The 19548-nt window shown below is 39.0% G+C and overlaps 1 protein-coding gene across 2 annotated transcripts in view; it reads left to right on the forward strand.

The window, feature by feature from the left end:
* The window catches only part of LOC121394167, a 47537-nt gene extending 33679 nt beyond the window's left edge, over positions 1-13858 (forward strand). For both annotated transcript variants that reach the window (XM_041564335.1, XM_041564334.1), the window contains exon 3: positions 13317-13858. In XM_041564335.1, the coding sequence (XP_041420269.1) occupies positions 13317-13756 (440 nt within the window). In that variant the 3' untranslated portion in view covers positions 13757-13858. The remainder of the gene's footprint in view (positions 1-13316) is intronic.
* Positions 13859-19548: the final 5690 nt, after the last annotated feature.

Consider the following 19548-nt stretch of genomic DNA (forward strand, 5'->3'; position numbering starts at 1 on the left):
ATCAGCCAATGCACAAGTACCAACGGTGATTTTTCTGCACTATATATCATGAAACTTTCTGCTCCTTGTACTGTATTTTTGTTATTTTCCTACTATAAATAATGAAAGGCATTTTGAAGGCTGCACTTTCATTTCTCTGAATCACCGGAATTATTTATAATCACATTGGGGACAGCACAGGTGTAATTAACCCCCCTTATGTTTCTCCTTTGTGACATTGCCGCTTCCATTATCGTTTCAAACGAACTGTGTCATCTTAAGTTTTGTGATTGGGACCAGCAGAAATTTGGAAGAAGAATAAAGTGTTCCTTTGATGCGTGATGACTTTTCTCCGACGCAGCCCACAAAGTCCCAGAGCTGGTGGGGCGAGATGCAGATTTAGAAAACAGTCCAAGCCCCCCCCTATTCCCAGTATATTCTGTCATAATGAAATGCTCTGGGTTTACCAATAGTTTTTCTTCTTTTCAATTGGATTTTGGTTTATTATCTCAGGGGCAATTGCAGGAGTAACTAACTATGTGGGGGAGCTACCTAGGGTAGTAGGTAGGTGATTTTCTTATTGGGGGGGGGGGTTTAGTTATCCTTTAAAGCCTTGCAAATATTCCTCCATATGAAAGAGGATGCAATCTGCTCTATGGGCAATATATGTGCCAGCTTTTTTGGATACAGGGAAGGCTATTTCCCATAGAGTGTTACTTTTCCTCTGTAATAATAAAACAGTGCCTGGCCCAATTGCTTGATGGTAAATAGGTGGCTTGGTATATATCCTATACATTATACTTTGCTTTTTCATTGTGTGTGTGTTTGTTCCTATGTTTCCTAAGTATAGGATATTGTAAATTGACTTTCTTTTACAGATTTCTTCTGTCTTCACTGCTTAGAGAATTTACGGTTTTATTTCATTTTCTGGCAGCAGTGGAGGGTTAATTAATCTTTAATGACGGTGAGCTCAGCAGCAGCAGGAGAAAGGGTTGCTGCAAGGTTACAAACTTACAACCCCCCTTATGCTGTTCCCCACTTTATATGCTGTGTACATTGTATGGGAAATGTGACCCCGTGTGCCAATAAACGCCTAGCTTCTCATTTGCTTATATAACGTTCTTGGTAACTATTAATTGGGATATTATTACACTTGAGAAGAGAGTAACAGCCAGGATATTCGGGATTTTGGGACCCAGCTGAATGCTCGGTTGACGTGGCCACTAGGCTTCCCGTTGGACAACCATGGCATGTATACATTTTGATTAGCATTTGTTCATATATAAAATATTTGTTGCTAAAGTAAATAGGATGCCTTTGCTAATTTACGCAATGTAATGAGGAAAGATCTGCATAGTTCCGACAGTTTCTCATCTAAAGTCATGGCTACAGTATTTGTGTTTTACCATCTTCTTTACAAACAAGCTTAAAATAGAAAGATGCGAGGGCACCATTAATTGGCCAGATATAATATTCTTTACGAGAATGGTGAATATTAAAAGTCTCTGGCGCACAATACATTAACTTGTGTTAGAAAGTTATTCTTGGGTTGCTTTAAAGGATATATGTATATATGATAAGTAAAGCCCCCACTTTGTAGGAAATAATGAATAATTTATGGGCTCTGTTGACACACCTCCTGATAGATTTGCCCATCGCCATGTTCTCTGGAGTTATCTTTCTGCCTCCCGTTTCCAAGCAGGGAAAAGTGGCACGTGCCAAAGGTGCAGTTCTGGGGGAGCAGTGCTATTGCATACTAAATGACCAGTTGGTGAGGTGATAGGAAGCAAGTTAAAGGGGAAGTATCGCAAAAATGAAAATTGAATATAAGCTTCATCATACTGAAATATGAAACATTCTAAATACAATAATCAAGTCTATCTTGACTGTCCCTCTTTCAGCATCTGTTTCTGTTCATTCTGTCTTCAAGCAGGAGTTGGGTGTCCGATGAATAATCCAATATATCTTACAGGGGGGGGTTATTTTGCCTAGAAGATGTATTAGAGCTCACTCTATTAAAATCAACAGACGCCATGACTCTCTACATGCAGGATTTGTGCAAGAGGCAGTTATTTTGTTTGTGATGGAATCAGTTATTTGAGTGAGCTCTCATACATCTGCTAGGAAAGGAAGCCCCCCCCCCCATAAGATATATTGGCTCTAACTGTAAATGAATATATGACACCCAATTGTTGCATTAAGACAGAATGAAGAGAAACAGATGCTGAGAGAAGATTAGTGAAGATAAACTTGATTATTTCAGAAACGGTACAGAATTTTTAATTGATTGTATTTAAAAAGTCTCTTATTTCCGTATGATGAAGCTTATATTAAACTCAAATTTTTTCGATAGTTACCCTTTAATGTTGGGGGGGTCTGGCCAGTTGAGAAGATGCCATGGTCATGTGGGGGAAGGTTGGGGTCCAAGCGGTCAGAGTTTGGGCTTCCTTGGGTGCTGATCATACTTTGTCTCTGAACGACAGAATACTGAATAGGCATTTGTCTACTTCATGGAGCTCTTTAGGGGCCTAGCCAAAGAGTTTAGGAACTGCTGTATTGAAATAAAAGTAACTTAGAAACAGCAGCACATCTTGGAAAATCCCTGACATGGCACCCTACCAACAGATTCATATCACCAGAGAATGGCTTGGCTGCCCCTGTATATCCATATCTTTAATTAAACTCTCACAAGCTATTGATATAGTCATATTGGTTCTTGAGAAAAGCCTGGATTTTGCTGATGGTGACTTGAAGGAAATTGCTTGGTTTTAGTTTTAGTCCCACATCCTGACTCTTATTTATAGAGCAAGTACAGATCTTTTGAAAGCACAGATTTTTCTGCTCTTGATATATAAGCTAAACATATGCAGCTAAATGAATATGAAGTATGAAAAACATGGGATGATGTCAGTTGTGCTCGCTCATTAAAGGAACAATAACACCAAAAAATGAAAGTGTTTTAAAGTAATGAAAATATCATGTACTGTTGCCCTGCACTTGTAAAACTGATCTGTTTGCTTCAGAAACACTACAATAGTTCATATAAACAAGCTGCTGTGGAGCAATGGCGGAAATTGAAAAACGGCTAAATGGCACAGGTTAACGAATGGATAACAGATAACACCATTAGACAGACAGAGCTTATCTGCTATCTGCTGTGTAACTTGAGCTTTTTCTCCTTTGAATGGCTGCCCCCATTGCTACACAGCAGCTTATTTATATAAACAATAGTAGTGTTTCTGAAGCAAACACAACAGTTTTACCAGTGCAGGGCAACACTGCATTATATTTTCATTACTTTAAAACACTTTTATTTTTTGACGTTACTGTTCCTTTAAACCAGTCTTCTTGGCACTTGCTGAAATATGTAAATATGTTTTATGCCTTTTATTACCTTTTAAGGATTCTCTCGCTCTTCCTCTCAAATCATTGACCTACATAACAAGCCATTTGGTCCCACTTGACAACTAGACCTCTGGCTTTCTGGTCTACAGAGATTAGATGTTTCCAGTTCTCCGCTCATTTCTACATCCTTCTATGGCATAGCATTACGATTGGAAGGCAGTTTACCCTGAATGCGCAAATGCAGATACATTTTGATAAATATAGTTAAATGCCTGTTCTAACGTATAAGTTTAGGTTGAAAAAGACACATGCCCATCAAGTTCAACTTTGTCTATATAGAACCTGCCTAATTGCTATTTGATCCAAAGGAAGGGGAAAGCCCCCATTTGAAGCCTCTCGAATTTGCCTCAGAGGGGAAAAAATCCTTCCTGACTCCAAGATGCAATGGGACCAGTCCCTGGATCAACTTGTACTATGAGCTACTTTATCTTCCATAACCCTGTATTCCCTCACTTGCTAAACACCATCCAACCCCTTCTTAAAGCTATCTAATGTATCAGCCTGTACCACTGATTCAGGGAGAGAATTCCACATCTTCACAGCTCTCACTGTAACAAACACCTTCCCAATATTTTGGCAGAACCTCTTTTCTTGTAATCGGAATGGGTGCCCTCTTTTCAGATGGAAGGACCTGCTGGTAAATAAAGCATTAGAGAGATTATTATATGATCCCCTTATATATTTTTACATTGGATTAACAGAAAATATTCAATATGCATCATAATAAAATTAGACAGGTGCATAAATTTGGACACCCCAACATAGATATTACATCAATACTTAGTAGAGCCTTCTTTTTCAAATGTAACCCAAACTTGGTTGCCCTTTTATTGGCCACCAGTGGGATCACCTGACTTTAGCTAGAAAGGGTAGGAGCTACAACATGGAGCTGGCCACTGCTCCTGTATAAATTATAACAAACAAGGGAAATTTGTGCTCACCACTAATATTTAAAAACATTAAGCAGGAGCGCAATGAGATTTTGACCACAAAATTCACATAGACAAATATAAGATGTCCTCTGGACTCAACCCATTATCAATATATTAATGACATTGAAACATTTTGTTCCTTAAGCTACTAAAAATGCCTTACCCTTTAAACAAAACAGGGATTGTTTGTCCATATATTGCAATATATTTAAGATGGGCAACTATGTCAAAGTCATCCCTGGTGTGGCCAGTTCCTACACATGTATTTTGTGGTCACAACCTCATTGCACCCCCCCCCCCCTCGCTTAATGTTTTTAAAAATTAGTGGTAAGCACAACTTTCCCTTGTACGTGATATATATATATTTATATATATGTCAGATGCATTAGAAGACGAGTTCATCCTGACCTAAATCATGTGCAACTGACAGTTCTGAATAAGCTGAATCTCCATATTTTGCACTTTTCAAGGAAAACACTTGAGTTGTTGTAAATATCAGGAAAGGCTCAAGAGCTTGGGAAGCTTCCAGAAACGGTCAATAAAAGCTCGCTGTTAAATGTGTCTCGGCATAGGCTCTAGCAATTAGCCCTGGGCCTTAGCCATTCTAGGTGAGCATTGTTCTGCAGTACAGTTAGAAGCTCAGGCCTTTTGTATGAAACCCATTGCAGTGGAACACAAGCACTTCTCTGTACAGCAGGGGATATTATTGTTGAATTATATGTATGTGTGGGTTTTTTTGAATTTAAAGTGGTTTAAGTCAATAAATCCCCCAATGCTTTATGCATGGAAGCAGTTTCCAATCATTTTCAAAGTAGCATCACACGGATACATCACATGGCAAAATGTATTCTTTCTATGTACAAGCTTTGGGCCTTATCACTTTTCCCTAAACCCAGTCTGGGGACACTTGCCCATCACTTCTTCATCTCTTACCACATCTTGGTATTGGCATATAACACCCAAACCCCATATCTCAGACTTAGTGTCTGTCTTTCAGCCCCGTCTGATGCTTCATTGGTTACAAAATTTCTTTTGTCTTTACACACAACTTGCACTGCAATACTTCAATATTATAAAAATTATCACAAATTTAAAAAAAATGAAAAAGTCATAATTTCTGGTGAATAACTTGAAAACATCCACACTAAAAAATTGTGAAAATCCCTTTTAATAGATCTAAGAAGAGTGTGTTGAATTAATAAAACGTCACTACTTTAAATCTCTTGATTTAATTGAATTATGGATACCAGTCGGTTCCATTCGCTTGTACGTCTGGAAATTGGATACATTTTCGGTCTGAGATATCAACTTTGGAATTTGTGCTTTAAAATTCAACGTCAAGGATGAATTCAACGTCAAGCAAGAGTGGCTTTCTGCTGCTCTCCAATGATATACTGTTTTTGATACCACAAATACAGATTCAAGCAAGGATATTTAACGGTATCTCATGATCAGCTATTGCAGTACTGTATGGATTTACCAGTCAAGCGTCTTCTTTAATAAGAGATTGTTCCACAGGAAAGCAAATAATTGTTGCCGTTATTCTTTATTACCTGCATGTTTGTGCCACTAAAATGATCATTACTCATTTGGATCATCCACTGGAAAACAAATTCATGGTCTTTAATTAAAAGTGGTATTAGCACTGCTAAAGTAGGTGTCTGACTGGTAATGTTTCTAATTAAATCACAATCAGATGCCCAGAACTTTTACGTTTCCCTTTCTTTTCTTTCTTTTAATTTAACAGTTTGGTATGTCAGAGCCATCGAAGCAAAATTGCTTATTTTTTGTTTTTTTAACTTTAGAACCAGCCATAACATTTTAATATGATCTTAAGGGAGTTTTCCTTACTCAGCTGTAGTATTTTTAGCAATTAGTTGTTTTTTGAAGCATAATTGAGTATATCTATCCGGACAGACAATTATCCTTGTTAAGTCTAAATTTCAGGACAATTATGGGGTTATTGTAAAATAATCTAAGAGAGCGTTGTTGGTGGTGTGAATGAATGAAATTCTGTTATTCCCTGGGACTCCCCCTGGCTTGGGTGGATTCTGTTCTCAAGCTAGCCTTGGTACTAATATCTTGACCTTGAGGAAAACCATTCTCATTGATTATTTGAGCAGTTCTTGTTTTTTTTGTGCTGTGAAAGATATCTCTATGCTCTTGTAATGGTAACACCCTTTTATATATTAATAAATAAATGCATCTATTCATAAATATTTATCCCATGTTTATAAAAACTCTGTATCAGGCACTCTCCAGTAAAGGCTACATTCGTCATGAACTTATGCGCTCTCCGCCGTGGGCGAACATTGACTACGGAACGTGATGATGCGGACCCGCGTCCTGATTGACACTCTTCGCATGCTCCCTAGTAATAAAAGGACACTACCGCCTGCTCACTTTTGAAGTGAATATGGTTGTTCTGTGTACCTTTTGCTGACCAAAGTGTTTCCTGACCCCTGTTTCTACATTGTTGAAGTTTTGCTGGACCGACTCGGCCTATATAACTGCTACTGCATGACAACTCTGCTTTGACGTTCTGGAACTCTTTGGCACTCCTGCCACTCCTCCACTGGTTGCAGTCCTGTCTCCACTCTCAGAGACTGTCTACCCTGTGGGAGGTGTAGGAGAGGCTGTACCAATTTCCTCTAAGACAAGGTACCTCCTAGGTACTAGGTTCCTAGGTCCACGATACACTTTGATTTCTTTGTTTGGCGTTTTGAATCCATGGAGCTCATGTCAAATAAACGTTATTTTTTCACCTCAAGCGGTCTCTGGTTCTTGAGGTTCCACAACAGTGGACTTTGCTGCCATTTGACTACAAGAGCATTGGTAAATACGGGCACAGATGTCAAGGTCTCCGAATACAAAAATCAGCACCTATGGCAACAGAAATGAGAAACTATATTGTGTAATATGTTCAATTATATGGACGCCACCCAGTGTTCGAAAGGATTACAGTATATCAGGAGTGTCCACTTTACACCTTTAAAAGTCATAATGGAAATCAAGAAAGGATTTTCAGATTTCTGCAGACAATTAAATATTTCCATGTTTGGTCCACCAGTTGCCAAAATGCCTACTTACAGACTGGTGGTTTGGTAAGGTGTATACAATAGTTCCTCATATAGGTCTCCCAAGGTATCGGTTCTAAAATATCTGGACACAAATCACAGGTGGCATTCCCCTGGCATATGCCATCTGTCAGAAGGGCTAATGGTGAGGTTGATCTATTACTCCACAAAACACATTTCCACTTTGCTAGAGCCCAATGGTGGTGACCTTTATACCATGCCAGTTGTGACAGTGCTTGTGTTTATGGAGATGATAGGCTTGACCATAAAGAAACCATGCTCCCGACAAATAGTTATTGGGTGGACAATAGCTCCAGAGACTATTAGGAACTCTGAAGTTAGTGTTCTAGCGGAGGACTTGTGATGTTGATGAAGAGTGTCCAGATACTTTCACTGAAACATTCTGACGGCTGTTCAGACTTTTTTACCCTGAAGGGCAGGAAAGGATTTGCAGAAGACACGTCACAAAGAGAATATTTGATTTGAATAAACTCTGTAATATGCAAGAAGATGTGACACAGCAGATCCTTCCACAGAAAGCACATAAAAATAGAAATATAATAAATTATTAACATGTCAGTATTGTGTTTCACACTGGTGTAAAGGGATAAAAGGATGTGACTTAGAACAACAGGGCCTTAATCAGCTCTGTGAGTAGCTGCGCCCCACGCCACATCAGTGGCATCAGCAGGGAACGATAAATGCAGTGGCGTAAACAGATGTTACTGGGCCCCACAGCAAATTTATTTTAGGGCCCCAAACATATCCAGAGGTTGTACTTTTTACCAATAGATATTGAAATTGCTCATTATTTGGGACTCACAGAGCCCCCTTGCATCAGTAGGGTCTGCTTCCTCTAAGTTAAGCCCCAGGATAAACGATTCTAGTAATAGCTTTAATTTTTTTAGCTTTTATTTATAAGGCTACTAGGATATGGGTCTATGGACATATTCTGCTTCACATCTAACATTTCATTTAATGAACCATTATGTTTATAGTTGGTGGTGCCAGACAGACACATAGATCCACAAAGCAGTGTTTGAAAGTTCCTAGTCTAAATTCTGGCCAAATATATTAGGGAAAGTACAATTTCAGGTGCAAATGGCCATGATTTGTGTGTAACGCTCTAAATCCACAGCACAATTCACACATTTCATCCCACCAACCCCGTACACGATTACCTTTTTTTCCAACCAGTGCCTGCTTACCCACTTTTTTTATGCCCATGTATTTGCACCTCCCTCCTGCAGTAAGCCCTGCACCAACAGGAAGTGACATCACACAAATTGGAAGTGACCTCACACACCGATTTTAGTTTGTTTCACCCTTGAATTGGCTGCCTGTAGTCCCCTCCCATTGCAGCTAAAGGGTACCCTTGTGTCACCCGCACAGTGGGGACATCAAATGAGCCCCGAGCCCTTTGCAGGTATTGCACGGGTTGCCTGACCCTCTGTAGGATTCTACTGCCAGGTCTCTGCAATGGCAATTATATCATCATTTTCTGTATATGCAATCAGCTGCATTTTCTCTGATACTTACATTAATCAACGGAGAGTCTGATTGATCTATGGTTACTTGTTACCCTTTGGAACAGTGAGTTTTCCTTAGCTGGTCTAGCCCTTTCTAATCCCACTGCCCTATCTGCACTAGCTTGTGCATAATGCTCTAATTCACCACCTCCATGCCTAGTTAAACACTCCTCCAATCTCTTAGCCATTCTTTCCCCCAGCACAGCTGACCCCCTTCCATCACAACTATATAGATTGTACCCCAAGTGCCCTAGGAATCCAAAACCCTTGGTTCCTACACCAGGAACACAGCCATGCAAAGATTCATCAGCAGTAGGGAATTAATAAATTGTAGAGTTTGTACAGTGCAATGAAAAAGGAAATACCTTTAGAAATATATAAATAAAGGAGTTAAAAATAGTTAAAATGGCAGCCCACCAAGAGTGAATTTGTGCGAAGCAAACACTCCTTTCACAGCATATTTTAAAGTACAAAGCAGAATGATTTATGCATAAATAAATAAAATCTTTTTGTGCCTCAAAAGGGACATTCAGCAAAATAGAAACCTTTACAGGAAACTTGAAATAAGAAATCTGAGCTCCTTTTCCGTTCAATGTCTTTTTTATGTGGTTCTGGAATTATTTTCTCATCGTTTCTTCATTTTTATAACCTGAAATTTAAGGGTGTTATTTATTAAAGTCCGATTTTTTTCTCATTGGTCTTTTAAAGTGGAAAAACACAATTATTCAGGATTTTTTAAACCCCAAGGGTGTTAAAAGTCCATATGAAAAAGTACTTCAACTCAGACCTGACAAGTTCATGTGCAAGTCAATGACAGGTGTCCTGAAGATATACTGATTTGCGCTGGATCACAGTATTCAGATTTTTTCACCATTTTATCCCCGAGAAAGGGCCCACTGGGGTCCGAAACGTTGCCTTGCATGTATCTACTTTTTTGGGGCCAATAAAGAAAATTTGATGCACTAATCTTCAAGTTTGGTGTGCTACAGTGTTCCTGGTTTGCTACATGTGTTTTGGACCACAGGCGGATGGTCCCTCCACTGTTAAGCACCCTACCCAGCAAAAGGGTTTTCTACAGGTAGAAGCTCTCCATATTTGTGTGTTTATCCCCGAACAAGACATTTTAGGTAAAATTAATTGATACATAAGTGGAAAAAATACATGCGGATTTGGTCTAAGTTGTATATAGAAAATTCAGAGAAATTTTCAGACTTTGATAACCCCCTTAATGTTAGTTACCCTAGCTACCAGAAAGTAAACTCGATGGGGGGTCATTTATCAACACTGGGCAAATTTGCCCATGGGCAGTAACCCATGGCAACCAATCAAATTACTGCATTCATTGTTCTACTTGCAGCTCGCTTTAAAAAGCTAATCGCTGATTGGTTGCTATAGGTAACTGCCCATGGGCAAATTTGCCCAGTGTTGATAAATGAGCCCCATCTCATTTATAAACACTGGGCAAATTTGCATCTGGGTAGTAACCCAAAGCAACCAATCAGTGACTGACAGGTTGAACAGTGAAAGCAAGCATTGCTATGGGTTACTGCCGGTGTTAAGATTTGTCCAGTGTTTATAAATGAGCCCCATTGTGTATCTAGATTTTATTTTATTATTATGTTTGTAACTATTGGGGCCTTTCTCCTCCCAGTCTGTCATTCAAGCCGCTGTCTTGTTGTGAACCCTGTGACCAGATAGAAGTGCCAATGCCAACCCTGTAATTAAAAACAGACCAGCAGCATATTATTTTGGAATATTCATATGTATTGTATTGTATCCACTGCTCAAAGAAAAGCAAGTGCAAAGCTTGCACCAGGTCTAGTTTCCCATAGAAACCATTAATTGAACCTTTTTTTCTAAAGATGTTATCACCTCTTCATATAGGAACAGATAAACCTGAATATTAGAAAAAAAACACCATTCAGCCTCACTTCAATTTGACTTGAATGAAGACAAGACTTGCTTTTCTGGGCATGTTTTATTATTCTAAATAAGAAACTACTTTTGGAAAGAATTTCCCTTGTTTGATTTTAAATGATTTTTCTTCTGTGCTTGCTTTTACAAATTAATATGAATTTGAAAATATTAGAATATCTTTTAAGACGAAGAATAACTTTTTAATTTTTATCTTGAGGCGATGCTACGCAAGTAATTATTATTCCCTGTTCAGCCGTGAAAACATACTTATCAAACGAAAAAGCGAATGAATATCTTAAATAATGTTTATGCAGATTTGAAACAACCTTTTTCTATGCTTGCTCGGCTACAAGAATATTCTAGTGTAGCTCTTTGAAAACCACTTTCTGTTCTATATTGTACAGAAAGAGTTACATAAGGGTCTCAGACTCGTGATTTTACAAGGTATAGGGTTATTTATCAAAGGTCGAATTTCATATGTGAATTTATTTTAACTCTAATAAATTTGAATGTATTCCCAACTCGAATGAGAAGTTATTTATGAAAAAACTCTAATATTCTAATAGGAACCACCTGAAAATTTGAATCAAATTGAATCAAATTCAAATCAAGTTTTCATACTTGATCCCAACTAAGATATAATTAATCCTTATTGGAAGCAAAACCAGCCTATTGGGTTTATTTAATGTTTCCATGATTTTCTAGTAGACTTAAGGTATGAAGATCCAAATTACGTAAAGATCCATTATCCGTAAAACCCCAGGTCCTGAGCATTCTGGATAACCGGTTCCATAACTGTATTATTTATCTCTGTAATTCTGATTAACACAAATAATAGTTTCACTGCCACTGTTACTGTTTTACTGTAACTTATCATTGCTTTGCTGCACGTATTTAATACAGTTGTCAAGCAAAGTCACTGCTCTTATTGAGTTCTGTCAGAAAAATAGACATATTTGTCAAGATTGATGTGATCAAACTATAAAAGATACTCAAATCCCCTGGGCAATCAGTGATTAATTAGGAATCAAGTGGCCGCATTGAACAGTCCAGCTTGCAGCTTCCCAATTTATGCAGCTATTTATACTTTCAAAGCATCAACCCCTCCAAATGACCCCCAGTGCATATGTTCCTGTATAGGAATTGCACCCCCTGCTCCCCCGGTAGTTACGCCACTGTCAGGGAGTATAGATAGAGTGTGCAGACCTTCCTGTAATATCTATCAGTCTATCTATCAACATTACGGACCTATCAGTACACTCACCCTTGGCTATTAAGCTTGTACAAGAAATCATCCAAGCCAAAGTAATCTGATTTCATCTTTTGATTTAAGACTCTTTTTTAAAGAAGACCTGTCACCCGACATATTAAAACCTTCATAGCTGTCAATCAAATATTGCCTGCCCCTCCTATAGAGGCAGAGCTGGCAATTACTTTCACTTTCCATTCAGCACTTACTAGATTTCACGGCACTCCCCACATTCCCCCTCTCTCCACCATTTAATTGAGTAACCAGTGCATGGGATGGACATCAGGTCCCACATTCTGGTACATAAACAAGATTTCCCATAGTGGGTTAATATCAGTTGAATGCTGCCATGGAGAGTGACCAGGAAACAGAAATTACGGTATGTATAACAATTTCCTGTGTTTGAGATGATGCAAGGTTTGAATTAATAATTATGAGTTCCCAGACCGAAGGAAACAAGATTAAAATAATTTATATTGTGTAATTAAAGTTTATTTTGCTTGACTAATGTGATAAAATAGTATTTGCAATAATTTTTTTGGACCACGGGCCCCCTTTAATGCAAACCGTCATTTTGTTTGCTTTAGTGACCACAGACTGACACTGCCTAGAGTTACACACTTTCTTATCCACAAACGCCGCCAACTGATGTGAAATTCTTCAGACATGGGGCCTTTAAAGGAGAAGGAAAGGCCTATTTACTTGGGGCTGCAAATAGTTAGGCACTCCCAAGTGATTGTATCTATTTACCTGGCACCCCAGGCTGGTGCTCCTATCAGAATTAAACTGCACCGGCCCAGGGTTATTCCAGCGAGCACTATGGAGTGATCAGCTTCCTGCTTCATCTTTCTTCAGATTTTCCAGGGCAGACACATGCATAATAGAATGAACTAGTGACTTTTCGCTCTACTGAGCATGAAGAAAGAAGAAAAAGGAAGAAAATCGCTCGGTGGTGCTCTCATGAAGAATCCTGGGCCGGTGCAGTTTTCTGCTGATAGGAGCACTGGCCGGAGTTTTAAGTAAGTAAATACAATCACTTGGTGCCTAACTGAAGCCACCCCCAAGTATAACTTGCCTTTCCTTCTCCTTTAAATGTTTTCTTAGCCTTAAAGAATGGCTTTATATGTATAAACTGTGCAACTATATATAAGTTGACAATTATTATCTTATATAGTAGAAGCCTCCCTTTTCTGCTCAGTGATTAACTAATTTCTGAAATTTGTCTTAGGATCTGAACTGACCTCATCTGCCTCAGACCCACTAATGGGAGATGCATCAAGCACTTCACATCTGATTAATTATGAATCACCATCAGAAAACAACCCGAAGTTTACAGATAATGCTGAAATCCGAATGAGCTTGGATGCGTTTTATGAACTGGGTAACCGGCAAGAATTCCGTAGGAGTAACAAACTTCCCAACACAACTTTCCATCAGCTTTCAATGAAAATATCCGAGCTGCACGCTTGCGGAAACCTCTATGCACTGCGCTGCCTTCAGCTGGCCAAAGTTATTGTAAATCAAGATGAAATTGACCTTCTCCAGAATAAAGCCCAAGATGCCGTGTTCTCATCACCAGCATGTAATGAAACAGCCGCAGATAATAAATCCATACCCGGCTTGTCAGAAGATGTGAGACGTTATATTGTTAATCACAACAAAAAGTAGGGGGGGGTGTTGTGCTTTTAGAATTCATTTTACAGGAATGAAAATTGGACGTTGATTGACTGTAAAGAGGTTCTATCATCATATTAAACAAATTGCTTTTCACAACAGTTTTCTTATTGAGCGCTTTAAATATTTGAAAATTGGAGGCCAGTTATTTCTGGGGGATGTTTTTTTCAAATTGATGTTGCTGGAAAAAATGGATTGAAAGAATAGTGGCATTATCAACTGGAAAATATCTGCTTCCTATTCCTTGTTATGAAAAGTTTAGTTCACCGCCGCCTTCTTACTCTGTCCAGCTAAGGGAATTTGCTCTTTAGCCAGTGTCGGACTGGGATGCCAGGGGCCCACCAGAAAACCTTAGACCGTGGGCCCACTTTCCAAACTATTATTCCTCCTTTCCTCACTCAACCTCTTATTCTTCTAGTCTTTTATATCTACATTATATTTTTCCATTATTAAGCATTTTTCCCCATAAAGGAATAGGTAAGGATCATGAAATAGGCTAAATGTTAAGAAGCAAGAGGGCCCACTAACACCTGGGCCCACCGGGAGTTTTCCTGGTATCCCAGTGGGCCAGTCCGACACTGTCTGAAATTGCAAATAAAAAGCTAAATAACTCAAAAACCATAAAAAAATTAAAACCAACATTTTCTCAGACATCTCTCTATACATCAAAAGTTACATCTGCCCTTAAGATATAAAACTTATCTCCAGGAAACACAAGAATACCTCAAATCTGATGCAGTTATTTTAGCTCTGTTGGGTCATTTCATTTTCTTGCCTATTCTTCCCTCTTTTGGAAGGTCATAGTTACCGAATTTCTTTAAATGGGGGAAGGCCTCTGTTTTGTGGTAGATGAAGGGGGAGTCTACAATTATAATATACATAATAGAACCCCAATTTTACATTTTTAAGGGAACCAGGAAAAAGATATGTAAAATCTGGAAACATTTAATTAATCAAATGATATGACAGAAGTCTGTTTTACTTTGTAATGTCCTGTACTAATAACAGTTAATCAGTGCAGCATTAATGTTAAACTATAGGGGGGGGCATGTTCGAGACCCCTCAGACCGTTACATGCACAACCTAAAGCAATAGTTGATTGGTGCAGGACTATATGAGGTGTAGACTAATTGGGATTTCGTACCTACAGATAAAACTATGGCAACGTACGCATCTGCTTAAGATTTTAAACCTCCTTATTTCATTAATAATGACATTCCTAGAGGACAAACAGCGCGTTTTGGGTACAAAAAGAACAATATTTAGGTTATATTGAGGAAAAGCACCCATTCATTCATTATAAATTAGTGGGACCACAAATAAAAATACGGGAAAGCTTAAAATCAGGGTAAACTTGAGGTTTCACTGTATGTTAATACAGGTATAGGACCGGTTATCCAGAATGCTCCGGACCTGGGGTTTTTTGGATAATGGATCTTTCTGTAGTTTGGATCTTCATACCTTAAAGGGATTCTGTCATGATTTTTATGATGTATTTTTTATTTCTAAATTACACTTTTTACACTGCCAATAATTCACTCTACAATATAAAATTTCATTCCTGAACCAGCAAGTGTATTTTTTTTAATTTGTAATATTGGTGTGTAGGCGCCATCTCAGGTCATTTTGCCTGGCCATGTGCTTTCAGAAAGAGCCAGCACTTTAGGATGGAACTGCTTTCTGGCAGGCTGTTGTTTCTCCAATGTAACTGAATGTGACGCAGTGGGACCTGGATTTTACTATTTAGTGCTGTTCGTAGATCTACCAGGCAGCTGTTATATTGTTAGGGAGCTGCTATCTGGTTACCTTCCCATTGTTCTGTTGTTAGGATGCTGGGGGAAAGGGAGGGGGATGATATCACACCAAATTGCAGTAAAGAGTGACTGAAGAGCACAAGTCACATGACTTGGGGCAGCTGGGAAATTGACAATATGTCTAACCCCCATGTCAGATTTCAAAATTAAATGTAAAAAAATCTGTTTGCTCTTTTGAGAAATGGATTTCAGTGAAAAATTCTGCTGGAGCAGCACTATTAACTGATGCATTTTGAATGCCTTTAAGTCTACTAGAAAATCAAGTAAACATTAAATAAACCCAATAAGGATTAATTATATCTTAGTTGGTATTAAGTACAAGCTACTGTTTTATTATTGCTTTCTGGATAAGCGGTTCCCATACATGTATAGCAATTCTGGTGAGGCTCAAGGGACATTCTTTAGGAGCATTTCTTCTGAATTTAAAGGGATACTGTCATGGGAAAAAAAAAAATTTCAAAATGAATCAGTTAATAGTGCTGCTCCAGCAGAATTCTGCACTGAATCCATTTCTCAAAAGAGCACACAGATTTTTTTATATTCAATTTTGAAATCTGACATGGGGCTAGACATATTGTCAATTTCCCAGCTGCCCCAAGTCATGTGACTTGTGCTCTGATAAACTTCAATCACTCTTTACTGCTGTACTGCTAGTTGGAGTGATATCACCCCCCTCCCTTTTCCTCCCCAGCAGCCAAACAAAAGAACAATGGGAAGGTAACCAGATAACAGCTCCCTAACACAAGATAACAGCTCCCTGGTAGATCTAAGAACTCAATAGTAAAAACCCATGTCTCACTGAGACACATTCAGTTACATTGAGAAGGAAAAACAGCAGCCTGCCAAAAAGCATTTCTCTCCTAAAGTGTAGGCACAAGTCACATGACCAGGGGCAGCTGGGAAATTGACAAAATGTCTAGCCCCATGACAGATTTCAAAATTGAATATATAATTGAATAAAAAATCTGTTTGCTCTTTTGAGAAATGGATTTCAGTGCAGAATTCTGCTGGAGCAGCACTATTAACTGATTCATTTTGAAAAAAAAAATTTTCTCATGACAGTATCCCTTTAACTTATTTCAATAAATTGCATTCATGTTAACAAGGAAAATATACAGTAAATCCAATAGCAATATGGCAGTGGTAATTTGGGTAGATCTGTGGATCTGGGTGAGGCCTGGGCAATAAATATGTAATACTGGAGTCCTAAAATATTTAGTAGAATTAATAAAGACTATTCTATTACCAACTTTCTCTTACTCAAACTGAGCTTCGTTTTAGGTTTCGGCACAGTCTTGTTGCCATCGATAAATGTAACTATAATAATAACTGTTAAGCAGAACATAATGGCACATCTTTCAAACTGAATAGATATGTTGATATCATTAGCCAACCTTGTATTTATAGCAGCGGGTTTGATGGATGTCAGATGATAAAAGTCGTCACACAAACACCTATATTAATCACAGACTAATTAACATGTCAGTAAGAGGAAGCCAGAGCGTCTTCTACTTCGAAATTGTTTGAAATATTTCTCAGTGATTGCAGGATCTTATTTCTAATTGGAAAACCTTCCCACCAACTAATAAACCTCATTAAACAAATGCAGATTTTACTCATCTGAAGTTAAAAGTGGAACGTTGGAAAACAGAGGTTAAACATGTTTGTCTGTAACGATGAAATCATTTCATATGTACTTTCGTGGAGAAACGTTTGCAGTCATTTGTATTTCTCAATTTATCTTGTACCTATGCTGGGGGGTCAATGCGCCTGCCTCCCCTGAAGTATTAACATGGATCATAAATGTCTTATTCTTTCATTTCCATTCACTTGTTATTCAGTCTCCTATTCAGGGGTTTCTTGATGAAATTGCTCTTCATTTAAATTCGCAGAGAGAAAGATTTGAACCTTATCCTTAACCTTTGCTACAAGTCACCGTTTTGGCTAGGAAAGAGTCCAAATTCGATTCGAATTTGAAAAAAAAAATCGAAAATTCGAATATTAAAATTTATCATGCACTGTCTCTTTAAAAATTCGTCTTCGACCATTCGCCATCTAAAACCTGCCGAATTGCAGTTTTAGCCTATGGGGGACATGACTAAGTGCCCTAAGTGGGTGCGAAATGCGTAGGGCAGATGGAGATGCAGATGTACATTTTTTAAATTTAGGGTAGGACTCCACAATTTTGTCGCGATCCGACGCGCTGTGACAAAATGCATGCGAATTGTCGCATGCGACAAAAATAAGGTAAGAGATAGAATTGTCGCAGTGTTTATCCGACGACTGTCGGATGCAGACGCAGCGCGCAGCAACTAATATTAAAGGAAAATTCAACCCTTTAGCAAAAAAAAACACTACCCCCCACCCCATATAGACCCCCCCCTCCTCTGCCCTGGGGAAATGCCCCTAACTTTTTACTTACCCCTCTGTGCAGATTCAGGCATTGGAGTTCCACACAGCCGTCTTCCGGGTCTTCAGTAAAGGTGGCCATAGACGCACAGATAATATCGTACGAAACGAATTTTCGTCCGATATTCGTTGCGTGTATGGTGGAAAAAGAGCCGACTGATATCGGCAGAAGACTTGGATATCGGTCGGCTTGTCGATCGGGCTGGACGGAAAATTTTGATCGGGTGCCTTTGAAGGGACCCAAACATCGGCCATTGTTAGTGCCGAATCGTCAGATATAGGTAGAATTCTATTGTTTATTCCCGTATATCTACCTTTATATCTGACGATTCAGCTCTACACGTGTGTATTGAAACGAACGATCTTTCTTGGAAAGATCTTTTCCAAGAAAGATCGTAATTGTTACGTCTATGGCCACCTTAAGCTGAAACGGAGACCGGTGAAGCGGCACAATTGGAGCAATTTACCAGTTTGCAACAACTGTGCATGTGCCGAAATGGATGGAAATTGCTGAAATGCTGGAAGAAGACACGAAGACCGGAAGATGGCTGCGGTGTACTCCGATGCCTGAATCTGCACAGAGGGGTAAGTAAAAAGTTAGGGGCATTTCCCCCAGGGTGGTGCAGTTAGGTTGGGGGTGGAGGGAGGGGGGTATACGTGGGGTGGGGTGCGTTTTTTTTGCTAAAGGGTTGAATTCTCTTGTTTGTTTGTTGCAGTGTGGAAATCAAAGTAAGATAACATAGTAAGTTAGGTTGAAAAAAGACACACGTCCATCAAGTTCAACTTTTTAAGTCTGTATATAACCTGCCTAACTGCTAGTTGATCCAGAGGGAGGCAAAAAAAAACTTTTGATTGAAGCCTCTCCAATTTGCAACCTGTAGTATGAGCTATCTTCCATAACCCTGTATTCCCTCCCTTGATAAACACCATCCAGGGCCAGAACTAAGGGTCGGCAGAAGAGTCACATGCCTAAGGCACAACAAAAGGGGCTTACTGGGCAGGTACCCGTCTTCTGCCTACCCCTAGTCCATGTTTGCTGCTTTCCCCTCCGGCACTCTCCCTCTCCCCTCCGGCGATCTGCGTTCAGCGGGGGAGGTGCGCACAGAGGGGACCGGCCTGGTCGTCTAGGGCGCCTGGTCAGCTTGCCCGGCACTGACACCATCCAACCCCTTCTTAAAGTTATCTAATGTATCAGCCTGTACCACTGATACAGGGAGAGAATTCCACATCTCCCATTCCAAATCATTGAAAGTATTATTGGTAGGACCAGATATGTAGTGAATATGTATAACCAAAAAGTATTGTATTCCCATGCTGTGGCATGAAAGTGTAAGCTGAAAAGTGTATAAAGACTATAATATATATTGCAGGGAAAATAACTTTAGTAAATACCTAATAAATAAGTTTTTTTTTTAAGACCAATATATTGCTTGCTTCTTTCTGCAGTCTATTCCAAGAAACCTGGATCCTGCCACTGCATTCTTATGTATAGAAGCCCTTTGAGGTTTTTTTTGGATTATCATTTATCTTCAAGATGGGGAAGTGTAATTCATAGATACAAAC

The sequence above is a fragment of the Xenopus laevis genome, chromosome 5S (assembly GCF_017654675.1).
Source record: "Xenopus laevis strain J_2021 chromosome 5S, Xenopus_laevis_v10.1, whole genome shotgun sequence".
Taxonomy (NCBI): domain Eukaryota; kingdom Metazoa; phylum Chordata; class Amphibia; order Anura; family Pipidae; genus Xenopus; species Xenopus laevis.